The sequence below is a fragment of the Salvelinus namaycush genome, chromosome 33 (genome assembly GCF_016432855.1).
Source record: "Salvelinus namaycush isolate Seneca chromosome 33, SaNama_1.0, whole genome shotgun sequence".
NCBI classification, from domain to species: domain Eukaryota; kingdom Metazoa; phylum Chordata; class Actinopteri; order Salmoniformes; family Salmonidae; genus Salvelinus; species Salvelinus namaycush.
Window position 1 is genome coordinate 19,353,835 of NC_052339.1, and position 17,645 is coordinate 19,371,479.

At 41.7% G+C, this 17,645-nt stretch overlaps 2 protein-coding genes and 1 non-coding gene across 4 annotated transcripts in view; 2 read left to right on the plus strand and 1 right to left on the minus strand.

Moving 5' to 3' along the window:
* LOC120028000 (methionine synthase reductase-like) overlaps positions 1 to 6,988 on the minus strand; it is a 42,068-nt gene extending 35,080 nt beyond the window's left edge. The window contains exons 1-7 of one of the 2 annotated variants that reach the window (XM_038973110.1): positions 6,893 to 6,988; positions 6,450 to 6,594; positions 6,090 to 6,243; positions 5,469 to 5,586; positions 4,464 to 5,001; positions 4,242 to 4,355; positions 3,424 to 3,577 (exon numbers count right to left, since the gene is read on the minus strand). In XM_038973110.1, coding sequence (XP_038829038.1) covers positions 3,424 to 3,577; positions 4,242 to 4,355; positions 4,464 to 5,001; positions 5,469 to 5,586; positions 6,090 to 6,243; positions 6,450 to 6,593 — 1,222 coding nt within the window. In that variant the 5' untranslated portion in view covers position 6,594; positions 6,893 to 6,988. Of the gene's footprint in view, positions 1 to 3,423; positions 3,578 to 4,241; positions 4,356 to 4,463; positions 5,002 to 5,468; positions 5,587 to 6,089; positions 6,244 to 6,449; positions 6,598 to 6,892 lie in introns of both variants that reach the window. The other variant, XM_038973109.1, reaches the window with a different exon arrangement.
* A 5,002-nt stretch (positions 6,989 to 11,990) lies between these two features.
* LOC120027607 (T-complex protein 1 subunit epsilon) lies at positions 11,991 to 17,019 on the plus strand. The gene is made up of 11 exons (XM_038972599.1): positions 11,991 to 12,213; positions 12,859 to 12,919; positions 13,308 to 13,472; positions 13,815 to 14,013; positions 14,277 to 14,469; positions 14,922 to 15,071; positions 15,319 to 15,438; positions 15,563 to 15,748; positions 15,920 to 16,057; positions 16,198 to 16,378; positions 16,570 to 17,019. The coding sequence occupies exons 1-11, from the start codon at positions 12,109 to 12,111 to the stop codon at positions 16,695 to 16,697; spliced, it is 1,626 nt and encodes a 541-aa protein (XP_038828527.1). The 5' UTR covers positions 11,991 to 12,108; the 3' UTR covers positions 16,698 to 17,019.
* On the plus strand, positions 14,665 to 14,800 carry LOC120028176. Its single transcript, XR_005473404.1, has one exon. It is a non-coding gene; the product is annotated as a small nucleolar RNA SNORA49 (small nucleolar RNA).
* Positions 17,020 to 17,645: the final 626 nt, after the last annotated feature.

Genomic DNA, 17,645 nt, shown 5'->3' on the forward strand with positions numbered 1-17,645 from the left:
ACAATTTAAAGGCAATGCTACCGAATACTAATTGAGTGTATGTAAACGTCTGACCCACTGGGAATGTGATGAAAGAAATAAAAGCTAAAATAAATTATTCTGTCTACTATTATTTTGCCATTTCACATTCTTAAAATAAAGTGGAGATCCTAACTGACCAAAGACAGGGAATTTTTACTCGGATTAAAGGTCAGGAATTGTGAAAAATTGAGTTTACATGTATTTGGCTAAGGTGTATATAAACTTCCGAATTCAACTGTACGTACCTACCTACCTACATACACATGTATGTATGTACATACACATATATGTATTTATGTATGTATGTATGTATGTATGTATGTATGTATGTATGTATGTATGTATGTATATACACATATATACATACATGCATACATATACAGTCGTGGCCAAAAGTTGAGAATGACACAAATATTAATTTTCACAAAGTCTGCTGCCTCAGTTTGTATGATTTTTATATGATTTGCATATACTCCAGAATGTTATGAAGAGTGATCAGATGAATTGCAATTAATTGCAAAGTATCTCTTTGCCATGCAAATGAACTGAATACCCAAAAAACATTTCCACTGCATTTCAGCCCTGCCACAAAAGGACCAGCTGACATCATGTCAGTGACTCTCTTGTTAACACAGGTGTGAGTGTTGACGAGGACAAGGCTGGAGATCACTCTGTCATACTGATTGAGTTCGAATAACAGACTGGAAGCTTCAAAAAGGAGGGTGGTGCTTGGAATCATTGTTCTTCATCTGTCAACCATGGTTACCTGCAAGGAAACACGTGCCGTCATCATTGCTTTGCACAAAAAGGGCTTCACAGGCAAGGATATTGCTGCCAGTAAGATTGCACCTAAATCAACCATTTATCGGATCATCAAGAACTTCAAGGAGAGCGGTTCAATTGTTATGAAGAAGGCTTCAGGGCCCCCAGGAAAGTCCAGCAAGCAAGAAGCCACTTCTCTCCAGGAAAAACATTAGGGACATACTGATATTCTGCATAAGGTACAGGCATTGGACTGCAGAGGACTGGGGTAAAGTCATTTTCTCTGATGAATCCCCTTTCCGATTGTTTGGGGCATCCGGAAAAAAGCTTGTCCGGAGAAGACAAGGTGAGTGCTACCATCAGTCCTGTGTCATGCCAAACAGTAAAGCATCCTGAGACCATTCATGTGTGGGGTTGCTTCTCAGCCAAGGGAGTGGGCTCACTCACAATTTTGCCTAAGAAAACAGCCATGAATAAAGAATGGAACCAACACATCCTCCGAGAGCAACTTCTCCCAACCATCCAGGAACAGTTTGGTGACGAACAATGCCTTTTCCAGCATGATGGAGCACCTTAACATAAGGCAAGTGATAACTAAGTGGCTCGGGGAACAAAACATCGATATTTTGGGTCCATGGCCAGGAAACTCCCCAGACCTTAATCCCATTGAGAACTTGTGGTCAATCCTCAAGGAGACGGGTGGGCAAACAAAAACCCACAAATCCTGACAAACTCCAAGCATTGATTATGCAAGTATGGGCTGCTATCAGTCAGGATGTGGCCCAGAAGTTAATTGACAGCATGCCAGGGCGAATTGCAGAGGTCTTGAAAAAGGGTCAACACCACAAACATTTACTCTTTGCATCAACTTCATGTAATTGTCAATAAAAGCCTTTGACACTTATGAAATGCTTGTAATTATACTTCAGTATTCCATAGTAACATCTGACAAAAATGTCTAAAGACAGTGAGGCAGCAGACGCTGTGAAAATTAATATTTGTGTCATTCTCAAAACTTTTGGCCACGACTGTACACACACACACAAACATTACCAGTCAAAAGTTTGGACACTCCTATTCATTCCAGGGTTTTTCCTTTATTTTACTATTTTCTACATTGTAGATGAATAGTGAAGACATCAAAACTATGAAATAACATATATAGAATCAAGTAGTAACCAAAAAAAAGTGTTCAACAAATCAAACATATATTTGAGATTTTTCAAATAGCCACCCTATACCTTGATGACAGCTTTGCACGCTCGGCATTCACTTAACCAGCCTCATGAGGTAGTCACCTGGAATGCATTTCAATTAACAGGTGTTCCTTGTTAGAAAGTTAATTTGTGGAATTTCTTTCCTATTTAATGCGTTTGAGCCAATCAGTTGTGTTGTGACAAGGTAAGGGTGGTATACAGAAGATAGCCTTATTTGGTAAAAGACCAAGTCTATATTATGGCAAGAACAACTCAAATAAGCAAAGAGAAATGACAGTCCAGCATTACTTTAAGATATGAAGGTCAGTCAATGCGGAAAATTTCAAGAACGTTTCTTGAAGTGCAGTCGCAAAAACCATCAAGCGCTATGATGAAACTGGCTCTCTCCGCCACAGGAAAGGAAGACCCAGAGTTAACTCTGCTGCAGAGGATAAGTTCATTAGAGTTACCAGCCTCAAAAATTATAGCCCAAATAAATGCTTCACAGAGTTCAAGTAACAGACACATCTCAACATCAACTGTTCAGAGGAGACTGCGTGAATCTGCCCTTCATGGTTGAATTGCTGCAAAGAAACCACTACTAAAGGACACCAATAAAAAGAAGAGACTTGCTTGGGCCAAGAAACATAAGCAATGGACATTAGACCGGTGGAAATCTGTCCTTTGGTCTGATGAATCCAAATTTGAGATTTTTGGTTCAACCTCCAAGTCTTTGTGAGACGAAGAGTAGGTGAAAGGATGATCTCTACGTGTGTGGTTCCCACCGTGAAGCATGGAGGTGGTGGTGTGATGGCGTTGGGGTGCTTTGCTGGTGAAACTGTCTGTGATGTATTTAGAATTCAAGGCACACTTAACCAGCATGGCTACCACAGCATTCTGCAGCGATACGCCATCCCATCTGGTTTGTGCTTATTGGGGCTATCATTTGTATCTATCACTCCAGGCTGTGTAAGGGCTATTTGACCAAGAAGGAGAGTGATGGAATGCTGCATCAGATGACCTTGCCTCCACAAATCACCCGACCTCAACCCAATTGAGGTGGTTTGGGATGAGTTGGACCCCAAAGTGAAGGAAAAGCAGCCAACAAGTGCTTAGCATATGTGCGAACTCCCTCAAGACTGTTGAAAAAGCATTCCAGGTGAAGCTGGTTGAGAGAATACCAAGAGTGTGCAAAGCTGTCATCAAGGCAAAGGGTGGCTACTTTGAAGAATCTAAAATCTAAGATATATTTTATTTGTTTATCACTTTTTTGGTTACTACATGATTACATATGTAGTGTTGATGTCTTCACTATTATTCTACAACGTAGAAAATAGTAAAAATAAAGAAAAAGTTAGGTGTTCAAACTTTTGACTGGTACTGAATGTGATACTATAAACACACAATGTCCCTGTCATGTGTATGACAAGAGAGAACAGCATACCTTTCTTCTTGGTGTCTTTGCGCAGTGAGAGCTGGACACGGTGGCTCCTCTGGTCCTGCAGGCACAGTCTCTGGAGAAGCTCCCCCACCTCGGAGGCTCTGTTTGGGCAGAGCACGTCAAGCGAGTCCCCAGGCTGGTAGGCCATCGGATGGGCCTAGGTACACAGAGGAAAGGACGGAGTAAAGAAACTAGTTGAACCATAATTTTGAACTACTGACCAATATATTTGGTCTCTGCATGAAACTACACTAAGTGTACAAAATATTAAGGACACCTGCTCTTTCCATGACATAGACTGACCAGGTGAATCCAGGTAAAAGCTATGATCCATTATTGATGTCACTTGTTAAATCCACTTCAATCTGTTTAGATGAAGGGGAGGAGACAGCTTAGAGAAGGATTTTAAGCCTTGAGATAATTGAGATATGGATTGTGTATGTGTGCCATTCAGAGAGTCAATGGGAAAGATACACAATTTAAGTGGCTTTGAACAGGGTATGGTAGTAGGTGACAGGCGCACCGGTTTGTGTCAAGAACTGCAATGCTGCTGGGTTTTTCACTATCAACAGTTTTCCGTGTGTATCAAGAATGGTCCAACATCCAAAAAGGGCATCCAACCAACTTGACACAACTGTGGGAAGCATTAGAGTCAACATGGACCAGCATCCCTGTGGAACGCTTTCGACGCCCTGTACAGTCCATGCCCCGACAAATTTAGGCTGCTTTGGGGGAAAGTGTGGGGTGCAACTCAATATTAGGAAGGTGTCCTTAATGTTTTGTACACTCAGTGTATATAGTAAGAAACGCCTGCCACTCACTGAGATGTCCAGCTCTATCAGAAGGGCTGTTTTAGCCGAGTCATCTCTGGTCAACTGGACTGCCCTGGAGATCGGAACCTCGTGTAGGGTTTCCTTACTGACCGGAGCACTGGTCTGGGGGGGTATGGAAAGTGTGGTTGGTGATGTTAGAATTCAAACAAATATGAATGAGATGTAAACAATTTCATAGTGCCAAAAGAACCCAGTATTACCACAACCCACCTCTTCTTCTATGGTGGCTTCCTGGAGCGTGACATCCAGGTAGGGTGGAGGCAGAGCAGGGACATTGAGGACAGACTCAGACAGTGGGGGCAAGGAGCATGTCAGAGAGGCCTCTACAACAGCAGAGGGTGCTCCACTCTGTGTCTCTAACACTGACTTGGGATCAGTGACAACACCATCTAGTTTAGGAGCAGTCCTATTGTTGCTGGTCAATGACACTGGTCTAACATCAGTAACTGCACTCCCTGTCTCAGAGGCTGCTTCTGTAACATTCAGAGAAGCTGATTTGGGCTCAGTCTTAGTACTCTCTGACTCCACTGCTGTTCTGAGTGAGTCAGAGCTCTGAGGTTCTGATTCGTTAAGACTCATGAGGTGGAGTTTGACATCTGTCGCTGACAATTCGGGTGTTTCGTTCAACGATGCTCTCAGGTCCCTTACATGGCCATCCCTCTCAGGCTGAGGGGTGGCCATCTTGGATAACGCTCCTCTGATGGCCTCCCACAGTCCTTCAAGCCAGGGGTCCAACACCAACTCAAGCCTACACACACACACACACACACACACACACACACACACACACACACACACACACACACACACACACACACACACACACACACACACACACACACACACACACACACACACACACACACACAGTTTGGATTAAGAGTTAAAGTATTAACATGGGAAACCCACTAAGAGACCACCGCAAACTGAAGCCTGGACAGAAAGCAAAGTCCACTCAGACTCAGAGATAAGCAGTGTGAAGGATCCAAAGGGTAATGTGCCACATACCACAAATGAGCTGACACGAGGTAAATGGGAAAAGTACATTCAAAGTGTGTCTGTATTGGTACCACTTTTATTGCTACTGATTCAAGAAAACATTGTGCCCCTACTTTAAAGCTTCTTAGGTGAGTGCCAGGACTTGATGAGTGTTTCTCATACATCAACATGTACATTTTTTTAGTATTTTCCCTATTAAAAGACCTTGGGCCTTACCCTACACCATCATCTGCATGTCCTGTTGCGTAGAAATGTTTTGCACCAAGTTCCTGTAGACGGCCATCAATAGTCTTCCCACAGTTGCAGAAATTTTCATAGTTTGTATCACCCAGAGCTGGAGCACAGACAAAAACAAGATATTGATCATCACACATAATGTATCAATGAATCTGTTATTTTAAAGCCATCAAATAAGATAAAGATGAAGGTAGTAGCAATTAATCTCAGCACTAGGCATTTAGTCTTAGGCACACCCTAATCTGCTGTGGACAGACTATTTAAACATAAATGGTACCGTAGAACTGTCTTTATACTATGGCCACACCAATTGAGAACGAGCAGGGTTTTTCATCACTGGTTACTTGGACAAATCCCAATTTCACAGGTGTTAGCATCTTTCGAATTTCAAAAGGGGAGGGGACATTTGTCCCATACACTTGCCCCTAACTTGCAAAGAGAGAGGGTGGAGCTCCTCGTTCCAGTTCTGCTCCACATTCTAGCATCTCTTGATCTATTTTCTCAACATGTATGGACCTGGAACTTAATCGAGCACGTGACCAATTACGCAATAATTTAGTTCTGGGTTAAACCAAGATTAGGCACACACTCCATTCTTACCTATAAGAGCATAGCAGAGGTGTGAATAGTGGTCGCTGGGCAGGGTCTTTTTTTTAATGTTCTTCACAAACTTCAGGGCCGTGTCTGGTGGGTCCCCATCCCCAGTGGTAGACACAACAAACACCACAGGTGCACTCTCCTTCTCCAGGTTAAACTGAGGGGAGACACAAAACAGGATCAGTATTCATACCAGAGCCGAAAAGACCAGTGGTAACAACAACTCTGCCACAAATGCAATGATACGGACTTAGTTTTGTTCCCTAGCAGCTTGATAGTAGTTTATCAGTGTTGTAATCATCAGTGTTGTACCCGCATTGGAATACAAGCCAGGGCAGGTTAACACTATTTTGTCAACTTTACCTTCCCTCCTTCACTCAAGCAGTAGATGTCAACAACCAGTCCCCTCTCCTCAGCCTCGTCAGCTATCCCCTCGGCTATGGACTGCGCCTGGCCTTTCTGAGACCCGTACAGAACCAGGAACCGTGGCTTCACCTCACAAGGCATTCTGCTGGACAAGTGGAAATAAAATAAGTCAGTGTAACTTCACGTTACAACAAGCTGTTACAGTGAATGTATCATATATATATAATAACTGTTGTGGCAACATTGTCACCGACAAAACATTCTGCAGACATCGACATGCTGGATTGAAAACTGAGAAACATCATCCATGACACTGATCCTTCCATCTCAACAGACTACACACCAACCAAATAAAACTGTGAATTCAGAAAATATCAATTCAGAAAATATCATCATCCTCTAAAGGTCCACGACTGACTGCATGTCATTATCGTACATACACAATCGGAAAATTGAAAAGTTAGTTGCAGATCCCCGTGGAACTCCTTTTCTAAAATTGTAGAAAATACATAACTGAACACGTTCAACGCCTTACAAAACTTACCCGGAAGTTACGTCACGTTTGACGCACGGCACGTTGTCACCCCAGCAAGAAACAACCTGTGTCTGTGTCTGAATGTACAGAACTATTTGTATGTACAGTACTTGGATTTGTGACCATGTGTTTATCAAACGTATAACATAACACGAATTTATTCTCTCTGATATGAGAATGCTTTTGGAGAACAGCTCTCTGTAACTCAATGAGATTCGCTTATCATCCAACTGGTCTGCTAGTAAAACTCCCGAGTGCTAGTCTTCCAGCACTATAGACAGTGGCCAGAAACTAAACTCAGTAGCGGAGCTAGAGATCGTTTATTCAGTGGAGCCAGAGAGGAAGAGAGGAGGCCCAACTCTGCAGAAAATCTGTCTCCCTCCATCAGGTGGCGTTTTTTCGTTGTTTCGCCCGCCAAGCAATTAGTTTTTGTAAGGTCAACAACTAAAATGAATGGCTTATTGAGGTTTATTTGATCGAATATAAGTTTCGTAATGCTTAAGTTGTTACGAGTGTACTGTTATAAGTAGGACACGTGACATCCCGGCAACTTTGAGAAAAAACACTTTATATCAGAGTTGTTGAGATGGCTATGGATAGGCCTATTCATGACATGATGAGGCTAGTAGTATAGCGTCCAGTGGCGGTCGGTGACGTTTAAGATGAGGGAGGACGATTTTTTTTGTCATTCATATTCTATTCACTCAGTTCAATGTAATAACAACCGGTTTAGGCTACTACTTGATACTCTGATTTTCCCTTTATCCATCATGGGGTTTCTACAACCTAGCCTAAGTTTGCAACGTAGGTGCACACAGGTCGAGATAAAAATGTGAAAAAATATTGTCACCATACTGGCTAAAGTAACATTATAGTCAACATAGCTAATAGAACTAACCCGTTAGTAAACCTGCCACAATCATGCAGTAACGTTACAGTATACAGTCAGTAAGTAGTTTAGTACTTACACCGGCGGGCCCCGGTGGCAATAGATTTGTAAAACCAAAAGCTTACCTTGACTTGGAAGAGTTCCAGTATTGTGTTGGATAGTCATAGCACATAGTTTGAGTAGGCTAAACTAGCTAGCTGCATTTGCTAGCTAAGTCAATTAAACTGAAAGTGAAGAAAAAAATGACAAAATCTCTATCTCGCTTCTCCTTCTTTTTGGAAGAAATGAATTTGTTCAAAACTGTTCAACTATTCTCTTTCTCTCGCTTTGAGACAATTACTCACCTCATTTTATGCACTGCGGTGCTAGCTAGCTGTAGTTTATGCTTTCATTACTAGATTAATTCTCTGATCATTTGGTTGGGTGGACAACATGTCAGTCCATGCTGATAGGTTGGAGGACATCCTCCGAAAGTGTCATAATTACTGTGTAAATCTATGGAACAGGGTGAGAACATGAGCCGCTTAGGTTTTGTATTGAAGTCAATGTACCCAGAGGATGCAAGCTAGCTGTCCACCGGCTACACCATGATGCTACCCTACAGAGTGCTGTTGAGGCTACTTTAGACCTTCATGGCAAAACAGTGTATTTTAATCAATTATTTGGTGACGTGAATATATGTAGTATATTTTTTTTATCTAAAAAGGATCACTTTTATGTTTTCCTTTTTATTTTATTTTATTAAATTCACTGAGAAGGATGGTCCTCCCCTTCCTCCTTTGAGGAGCCTCCACTGATAGCGTCTTTTTAAAATGTTATTATTATTTTTTATTCATAATACAAAAATCTACTTACATTAATACATCAAACATGTCTAACAAAACAAAACACAGGTATTAACAAGAAAATCAAACATACAAAAAATATCAATAAAATAATAAAAAAATAAAAAAATGTAGTGCAATTGTATTCACTCTGAAAATATCTTATTATAATGATTCAGGCAGATGTTATTCTTGTTGTTATTCACTAGGGTTAATGTTTTAATAAGATAATTAAATTCAATCAGAAATAATTGTAATTTTGGTATAGAATTTTGGAATTTTTGATTGTGTATAAAGTATTTGGCAACAAGAATAAAATAATTAACAATCACTTCAGTGGTCTTGTTATCATTGCAATAGTAACATATTATACCTTTCATGTCAAAAACATAGGCAGTGTTCATAATGGTAAATAAGTATTTTGCAAGGTTTTCCCAAAATTCTGACACAAATTTACATTCAAAGAACAAGTGAGACAGATTCTCAGCTTCTTTTTCACAGAAAATGCAGATATCATCAATAGCCACAAATTTGGATATCATAGAATTACATGGATATATCTTATGTAAAATTTTGAAGTGCACTTCCTTAACTTTGTTTGGTATACAGTATTTGTAAGGCCTTAACCATGCATTTTTCCAGACAATGTCAGGAATAAGCATGTTCCAGAAAAACTTTCCTCTCGGTGTAAGTTGGTTTTGTGAATGAAGAATTTGTCTTATATATTTATTACAACAAGATCTCTCAAGTAAGCCCACGCCTTCCAATCTGAGTTCTGGATAAACTTTGTGATCATTCCCAAAATTAATGAGTTTTCATAAGTGTAGTTAGACCACTGGGAACGGCTTTGATCACAGAAATAAACTCCCTGAAAGGTATTGGAAACTCTTTCAATGTTATAAATTGTTCATATGTGAAAATATTACCCTTGTTGTCGAAAATATCAAGAACAAAGTCAATATTCCTCTCATGCCAGCTGGGGTAGAACAATGACTTATTCCTTGTAGTTATGTCTGAATCCTTCCACAAACGAGCTTTATGTGGGGGGAAATTGTGCAGGAAACATATTTCCCAGGCCATTAAAGCTTGTTGGTGAAACCTAGCCAATTTAGCAGGTAATCTTTCAGGAATATAATTACATTCCAGTAAAAATTGAAGACCTCCCAATTTATTAAACACATTATTTGGAATGAAATACCATATTGAATCAGTATTGATCAAACATTTTTTCAACCAGTTTATCTTGAAAGTGTTATTTATGTCAACAAAATCCAACACTTCTTGTTATGCTGATGAATGAGGACCCAAAAGCGACGTAATAGTAACAGAGTCTTTATTCCAGTAATAAACAAATAATGATTCTCCTGGATATTATCAATGGTCAAATCCTCTCGTCAATAGAGAGGAACGACTGGAGACGCGACCACAGACTGCAGGTCGCTTCAGGAAGGCACTGGCCGTAGCTGACATAGACACCTGCTCACACGCAGCATCTGAAGAAGGCAAAGAACACGACAGGGCGGAACAAGGACACAGGAACAGCAAACATCAAACAAGAATCCGACCAGGCAGAAGCGGAAAACAGAGGGAGAAATAGGGACTCTAATCAGAGGGCAAAATAGGGGACAGGTGTGAAAGAGTAAATGAGGTCGTTAGGAGAATGAGAAACAGCTGGGAGCAGGAACGGAACGATAGAGAGAGAAAGAGGGAAAGAACCTAATAAGACCAGCAGAGGGAAGCACAGGGACAAGACATGAAGATCAAAGACAAAACATGACACTTCTAGACCGCCTTCAGCTCTTTTGTTAGAAAGGACAGATTTTTTTAGTTTGTGAGACTTATTTTTCCAGATGAAGTCAAGAAAGGTCTTATTAATCTCTTTACAAGTATCTGGATTTACACATAACGATAATGAGCAGTACACAAAACGAGACAGTCCCTCTGCCTTGGACAGAAGTACTCTCCCAAGTATAGAAAGATCTCTTTGTAGACAATTATTAAATATATTTTTAGTTCTCTTAATTTTAGGAGAAAAATTAAAATGTTGTCTGACTAAGTGTTTTTTTGACCGATCTATACCTAAATATTTAACACAGTCCTTTACAGAAATATTTTCTATTTCTTTATCATCAGAGTCAAATAAACATAAGATTTCACATTTAGAAACATTCAGCATTAATCCTGATGCAATAGAAAATGCAGTTATAGTATTAAGGGCATGGGCGACCTGGTCTTTGTCTCTTAAGAAAAGAGTAGTATCATCAGCCAGTTGGGAGATTTTGATTTCTTTGTTAAAAATGGTTAAGACATACAAATTTGCATTATTCAGAATATCTAGAGATAGAAGTTCCACAACCAAAATGAATAAATCCCTGTTGTACACTTCTGTTGATACTGAATCTTTTGGAGTTATTACGGTTTAGTAGCACATAACTATTTATATATTTGTAAAACATGCGAATTACTTAAAATAAAATGTTCACCAAATCCAAAAAGTTTAAGAGACCTAAAGAGAAATTCATGTTCAATTGTGTCAAAGGTTTTACAGAAGTCCAAAAATAGGACAACCGCATCTGAGTCAATTGCATCTGAATAATCTATAAGGTCCAAGACTAAACGAATGTTAGTTTATGTGACGGCCCTTCATAAATCCTGTTTGAGTCTCATTTATAATGGTATCTATTCCTTTCTTTAATCTTTTGGCATAAACCAGAGCAATCAATTTGTAATCAACATTTAATAAAGTAATTGGCCTCCAATTGTCAATGAGAGAAGGGTCTTTATCGGGCTTCGGAATCAATTAAATAAGGCCCTGTTTCATAGTGGAGACCATTTCCCCATTTTTTATGCAATCTTGAAACATATTGAAAATCGGGTCTTCTAGTAACTCCCCAAACTGTCTATAGAATTGAACTGACAGGCCATCGGGGCCAGGTGATTTCCCGCTAGTTTTAAACTCTCTTTAGCTGAGTATTTTCATCACCCCTGGTTTCTTAACTTCAGCACCAAACGATGTATCTAAAGCGCGAGAAAACAAGACGAGTAAAAATAGTGAGATCGCGAGACTGGAAGAACCGATTTGGCAACGTGATGAGAGGAATTTTGGTGATTTCTAAAACATTTCATGAATTCAAGCCGTTTATGCACAAAATCTGTCTCAAAACGTTAATTGTATAAAAGGCAAACGAAATATATCTTCACAATATACTTTTTAAAAATCGAATCATTGAATGTAATACCAACTTCCCCCTTTTCCTACTTGGTCTCGCCCTCCCCGCCCCGAGATCCTTCTAGAAGTCGCCAGCAGACCAGTGTGACCAGGTGCCTACCAACACTCCACTATTTCACCAGTGAAAGTCTGAAATTCATCCGTGGACACTTCTAAAGTGTCGCCGTCTTTCGGGCAATATGTCCGCTATGGGGCAACTCGCATTCGATGAGTATGGACGGCCGTTCATCATCATCAAAGATCAGGATAAGAAGACTCGCTTATCGGGCCTTGATGCACTGAAGGTACAATGGATTTAGCAAGTCAGCTAGCATGTCACTTCATTCATGCGTCAGGATCTTGTCAAGGCAAATGCAGAACACTTGCAACTTCAGACCCACTTGTTTAGCTAGACAGTTGGCTAGCTAGCTGCATTATAACATTACGGGCCAATGCATATGTTTAGTTCATGTTGTAAAAGTTTGCTAGCTAGCTAGAAAGTTGTAACGTTATTTTTATGACTAGCTAGCAACTGCATGCTAGTCTGCCCATGTGCTTATTTTCTGAAGACGCCACAGTGAGGCGCGGCTGGTTGTCAAATAAACAATGGAATTCGCTAGATAACATGCCACCAACAGTTATGTGTTTATCACATGAATAAAGTCCAATAGTTATTTTTTTGAACATGCCACATGCAGTCATGACGTAGCTAGGCAACGTTGGTAAAGTAGTTTAGCGACACAGTTGAATAGCCTAACTTAGCTGACAATATTTGGCAGTTGCTTCTTGGCAATTAACGAGGAATCTTGATCGTCAATTTCATTTTCACGGAAATGGCCATCTAGCCAGTGGGTCCCAGAGATATCTTGATTTTATTTGGTTATAGTTTGACTCCTGCAGAATCCCGGCCTCAGTGAAGAAATAAACGAATGTCCTTTTGTGTTGTGCAGTCTCACATCATGGCAGCAAAGGCAGTTGCCTCAACGCTGAGGACCTCTCTAGGACCAAACGGTAAGCCCGAACAAACACAGCCACACTGAAGCTTATTTATTAGATTTTATTTAACTAGGCAAGTCAGTTAAAAACATCCTTATTTACAATGACGGCCAAACCCTAACGACGCTGGGCCAATTGTCCACTGCCCTATGGGACTCCCAATCACGTCCGGTTGTGATACAGCCTGGAATCGAACCAGGGTCTGTAGTGACGCCTCTAGGACTGAGATGCTGTGCCACTCGGGAGCCACATTCGTAAACAGAGCTATAAAGGAACTTCTAGTATTGGTGTGTGCCCAATCCCTCTGATTACTCAACACAGTAATGGCTACCTAAAGTTACACATTCATCGTGTAGTACATTTGATTGCCCCCACACCCCCTTCATTTTTCCTCTTCCTACAGGTCTGGACAAGATGATGGTTGACCGGGATGGAGAGGTGACAGTCACCAATGACGGAGCCACCATCCTCAGCATGATGGATGTGGACCACCAGATCGCCAAGCTCATGGTGGAGCTCTCCAAGTCTCAGGACGACGAGATCGGAGACGGGACCACCGGAGTTGTTGGTACGGGACCCTACAGATTTGAGTCTCTGATTGGTCTGACTCATTAGCTTACTAAATAAACAAATGTGGTCTCTTGCATCGCTATCCTATTGTAAAAATTGGATTGTACTCTTCTCCTGGTTCCTTTTTTTGGAGCTAATCTGGACATTGGATTAATGTTGCTCGACGCTGCTCCTCCCTTACTCCAGTCACTCTGTCCCCAGTGAGGGTTCTGGCATATGGGCTTATGAGACAGCTGATCATTTCTAAAAGCCATGCTCAATTCTTTCTATGATAAGATTGTGTTCATCAATGCAAAATCATATTGGTACACATCCTAATTTACTCATCTTCCCTCTCCAGTGCTGGCTGGTGCTCTCCTGGAGGAGGCAGAACAGCTGCTGGACAGGGGCATCCACCCCATCCGTATCTCTGACGGTTACGACCAGGCTGCCAAGATCGCCATTGCGCAGTTGGACAAGATCAGCGAGACCTACCCATACGACCCCAGCAACACGGAGCCACTCATCCAGACTGCCATGACCACACTGGGATCCAAAGTGTGAGTCTCACTGGCAGTTAGTGTTTTTTGTGGTCATCATGGCAACTTTCAAGAATTTCATTAATGTTCCAGCTAGCGGTTGCCTTTTTTTTTGCATGTCTACTTCTATTTTTAATGGAACCATACAGTCTTTGCACAAAGATGAATGATATACAAATTGATTTGACCCGTATGGAAAGTAGGATTAAGTTATTATTTGTGAACCTGGTCATTGGTTTCATAAGGTCTCATACAGATTTCTCTCCCCATCTTCCCTTTCTCAGGATCAACCGCTGCCACAGACAGATGGCGGAGATTGCAGTGAACGCCGTCCTGACTGTGGCGGACATGAACCGTAAGGATGTGGACTTTGAGCTGATCAAGATGGAGGGCAAGGTGGGAGGCAAGCTGGAGGATACCCAGCTCATCAAGGGGGTCATCATAGACAAGGAGTTCAGCCATCCTCAGATGCCCAAGGTATACACCACACACAGCTCAGGATAGTTTAATGTAATAGCATTGACATTTAGGCTAGCATGACCTTCATCAGAAGGTAGTGGTACCTTATCCAAGGTACAAACCCAGTCATATAGTTGATACAAACAAGGGTCATGTTAGCACACCTCAGATCCAACCCAGTGTAAACTAGGACCGACTGGATCAGTAACTCTTCTTCCCTTCCCTTACTCCAGTCACTCTGTCCCCAGTGGAGTGGTCTGACATTGACAGGGGATACAGCACCACGGCTATCTCGCCTCTCTCATTTAAGACATTCACCTTAAATTAGGCTTGTGTGAGAGCTGACAATTTCTGTAGATTTAGAGGTATTAGTTTTTTGTCCATCCAAGTCTGAAGCACCCACTTTCTTAATTGTATTTAGCCAGATAAATGCTCTTGTACAGTAATTGCCTGTACTCTTTTCCCCTCAGCTACTGAAAGACACAAAGATGGCCATCCTGACCTGCCCGTTTGAGCCCCCTAAGCCAAAGACCAAGCACAAGCTGGATGTGACCTGTGTGGAGGAATACAAGGCCCTGCAGAAGTATGAGAAGGACAAGTTCCTGGAGATGATCAAACAGGTCAGTCACAGAAACTTTAGGACTTCATATTTCTCTATAGCACAGCTGCATACTGTTAATTCCAGCCATTCAGTCTGGACAACTTAAATATGTGTATATGAAGTTCACCTTATCTCCTTGAATCTAATCTAATGGAATATGATCTAATCTAGAAAATATATACTTTTGGTTTTTTAAACCAGATAGTGGAGTTAACATGAATGTGTCAAATATGTAGTATTTTAACTATTTTAAATAATTTTTTCAGATCAAGGATACCGGCGCTAACCTGGCCATCTGCCAGTGGGGCTTTGATGACGAGGCCAACCACCTGCTGCTGCAGAATGAACTGCCTGCCATTCGCTGGGTCGGAGGGCCTGAGATCGAGGTGATACGTGCACCGTCACACACAAACTACATACAGACATCTTGCCATCTACCTACAAAAAGTTATCGGGGGGTTCGCCAAAGTATTTCTGAATCGCTAACCTCACTGTTTTCTCCTCCCTCAGCTGATTGCCATAGCGACAGGGGGCCGCATCGTGCCTCGGTTCTCTGAGCTGACCGCTGAGAAGCTGGGCTCAGCCGGTGTCGTTAAGGAGATCTGCTTTGGCACAACCAAGGACCGCATGCTGGTCATCGAGGAGTGCAAGAACTCCAGGGCAGTCACCATCTTCATCCGTGGAGGAAACAAGATGGTGGGTGGACTGGTAGTCTGCTAATGTTGAGTGTTAAGCGATTATGCTGAGGCAACTGATAATCTGTTAATTTAGACAGCTGTATCTTTAGGTCACAGATGGACACTTCCTGTACCTAAGTGTACAGGCTTTCATTGCAGCCCAGAAGTAACTGTTTAATTTCCCTGTCAGATCATTGAGGAGGCTAAGCGTGCGCTGCATGATGCACTGTGTGTCATCCGTAACCTGGTCAGAGACAACCGCATTGTGTATGGGGGCGGAGCCTCTGAGATTTCCTGTGCCCTCGCTGTCAACCAGGCTGCTGACAAGGTAGTGTGTACACACAGTATCAGGTGAAAGATTAAAACCTTGTATTTGACTGGTATCAAGAGTGTGCCTCGGAGTAACAGTAATAGCCTGATGATGATTCTGAAACAAAGCAATGTGCTCATACATCCATCTCTCTGCAGTGCCCGTCCCTGGAGCAGTATGCCATGCGTGCATTTGCTGATGCCCTGGAGGTGATCCCCATGGCCCTGGCAGAGAACAGCGGGCTTAACTCCATCCAGACCATGACAGAGGTCCGCGCCAGGCAGGTCACCGAGAACAACCCCGCCCTGGGCATCGACTGTCTGCACCTCAACACCAATGGTAAGGACAGACTCACAACTTGTCAACTGTACATTTTTGTGTTTATACCCATCTTTTGTATATCCAATATTCACAATGTTAAATGTTTTCATTCACCTATCTAGGGGCTACAGGTAAACACTTAATATGAAGTGTTATATCTTTAATATAGCTGTAATTGTTATTGATGTGGATTATTTTCTCTGTACTAGACATGAAGCAGCAGCATGTAATTGAGACACTGCATGGGAAGAAGCAGCAGATCTCTCTGGCCACCCAGGTGGTCAAGATGATCCTGAAGATCGATGACATCAGAAGCCCGGGAGAGTCTGAAGACTAAGGACCCCCACCTAGCCATGGACCCCCACCTAGCCACCTACCCCCACTGAGCTCGTGCCAGTCTCAGCCCAGTCTTCTAGGATTTATCAGACTTCTAATCTAGAATGATGTGTTCTAGAATTACTGCTTTAGAATGTTCTAGAACTCTACTCTGCAAAGTTCTAGAATTTGTCCGTGTTCTAGAATGTTAAGTGTCCTAGGCCTTTAGGCACTTGTCCAGCACAGTGTCCAACCTTGAGTACTGTTATTTATCATTTGATACTGAAACCGCCGCCCCCCCCCCCTCCAAGCTGAAGTCATCAATAAAATGTTGGTCTGTGAAATTTCTCTTTTGTGTGGGTTTTCACCCAATATGATACAAATATGCTTGTGCAATACTGTTCATTGATTAATTTGAGTACACTTGTCACTATTGCTTTGTAGGTAATAATGATATGCACCGTGTCAAACACATTTAATTCATATGAGATGGTAGGCACATGGAAGCTTTTCTCTCAAAGACATGCTCTGGTACATTTGATGTTGAGTATTTAATTTTTTACACCTCTCTTTGGGCTGTATGTGTCAGTGTAGTTCGTACATGCATAATAAGTAATTACTGTCTTACCTCAATTAGCCACAACCCCTAGTTTAAAAGCAATTTTCCTTACATTTCACCACAGGTGGTCCAGCCCACTAGCAAATTAAGTTGAGACAATGATCTTCAGCCCCTCCCATTTAAGTGACAGCTAGCAAGAGGCCTGCCCAATGAGGTTGCAGGGCTGGCCCAACAGCTCAGTGGACACAGCAATGGTGTGAGTTTCTGGGACCACATTTGGCTCGTCAGAACTACTGGCAAAAAAAACAATCTAACTACAATTTTTCACAGGCACAGTTTGCCTAATTAATTACTGCAAAGCCAGTACTTTGTTTCACAGTAAACAAATTAAGAAAATGCCATCACATATGT

Excerpts from the sequence above, each read along its gene's own strand:
- LOC120027607 (XM_038972599.1), top strand. The coding sequence starts at position 12,109 with ATGTCCGCTATGGGGCAACTCGCATTCGATGAGTATGGACGGCCGTTC. Across the intron at positions 12,920-13,307 it reads GACCTCTCTAGGACCAAACG|GTCTGGACAAGATGATGGTT; the intron begins GTAAGCCCGAAC and ends CTCTTCCTACAG. Across the intron at positions 15,072-15,318 it reads TCCTGGAGATGATCAAACAG|ATCAAGGATACCGGCGCTAA; the intron begins GTCAGTCACAGA and ends TAATTTTTTCAG.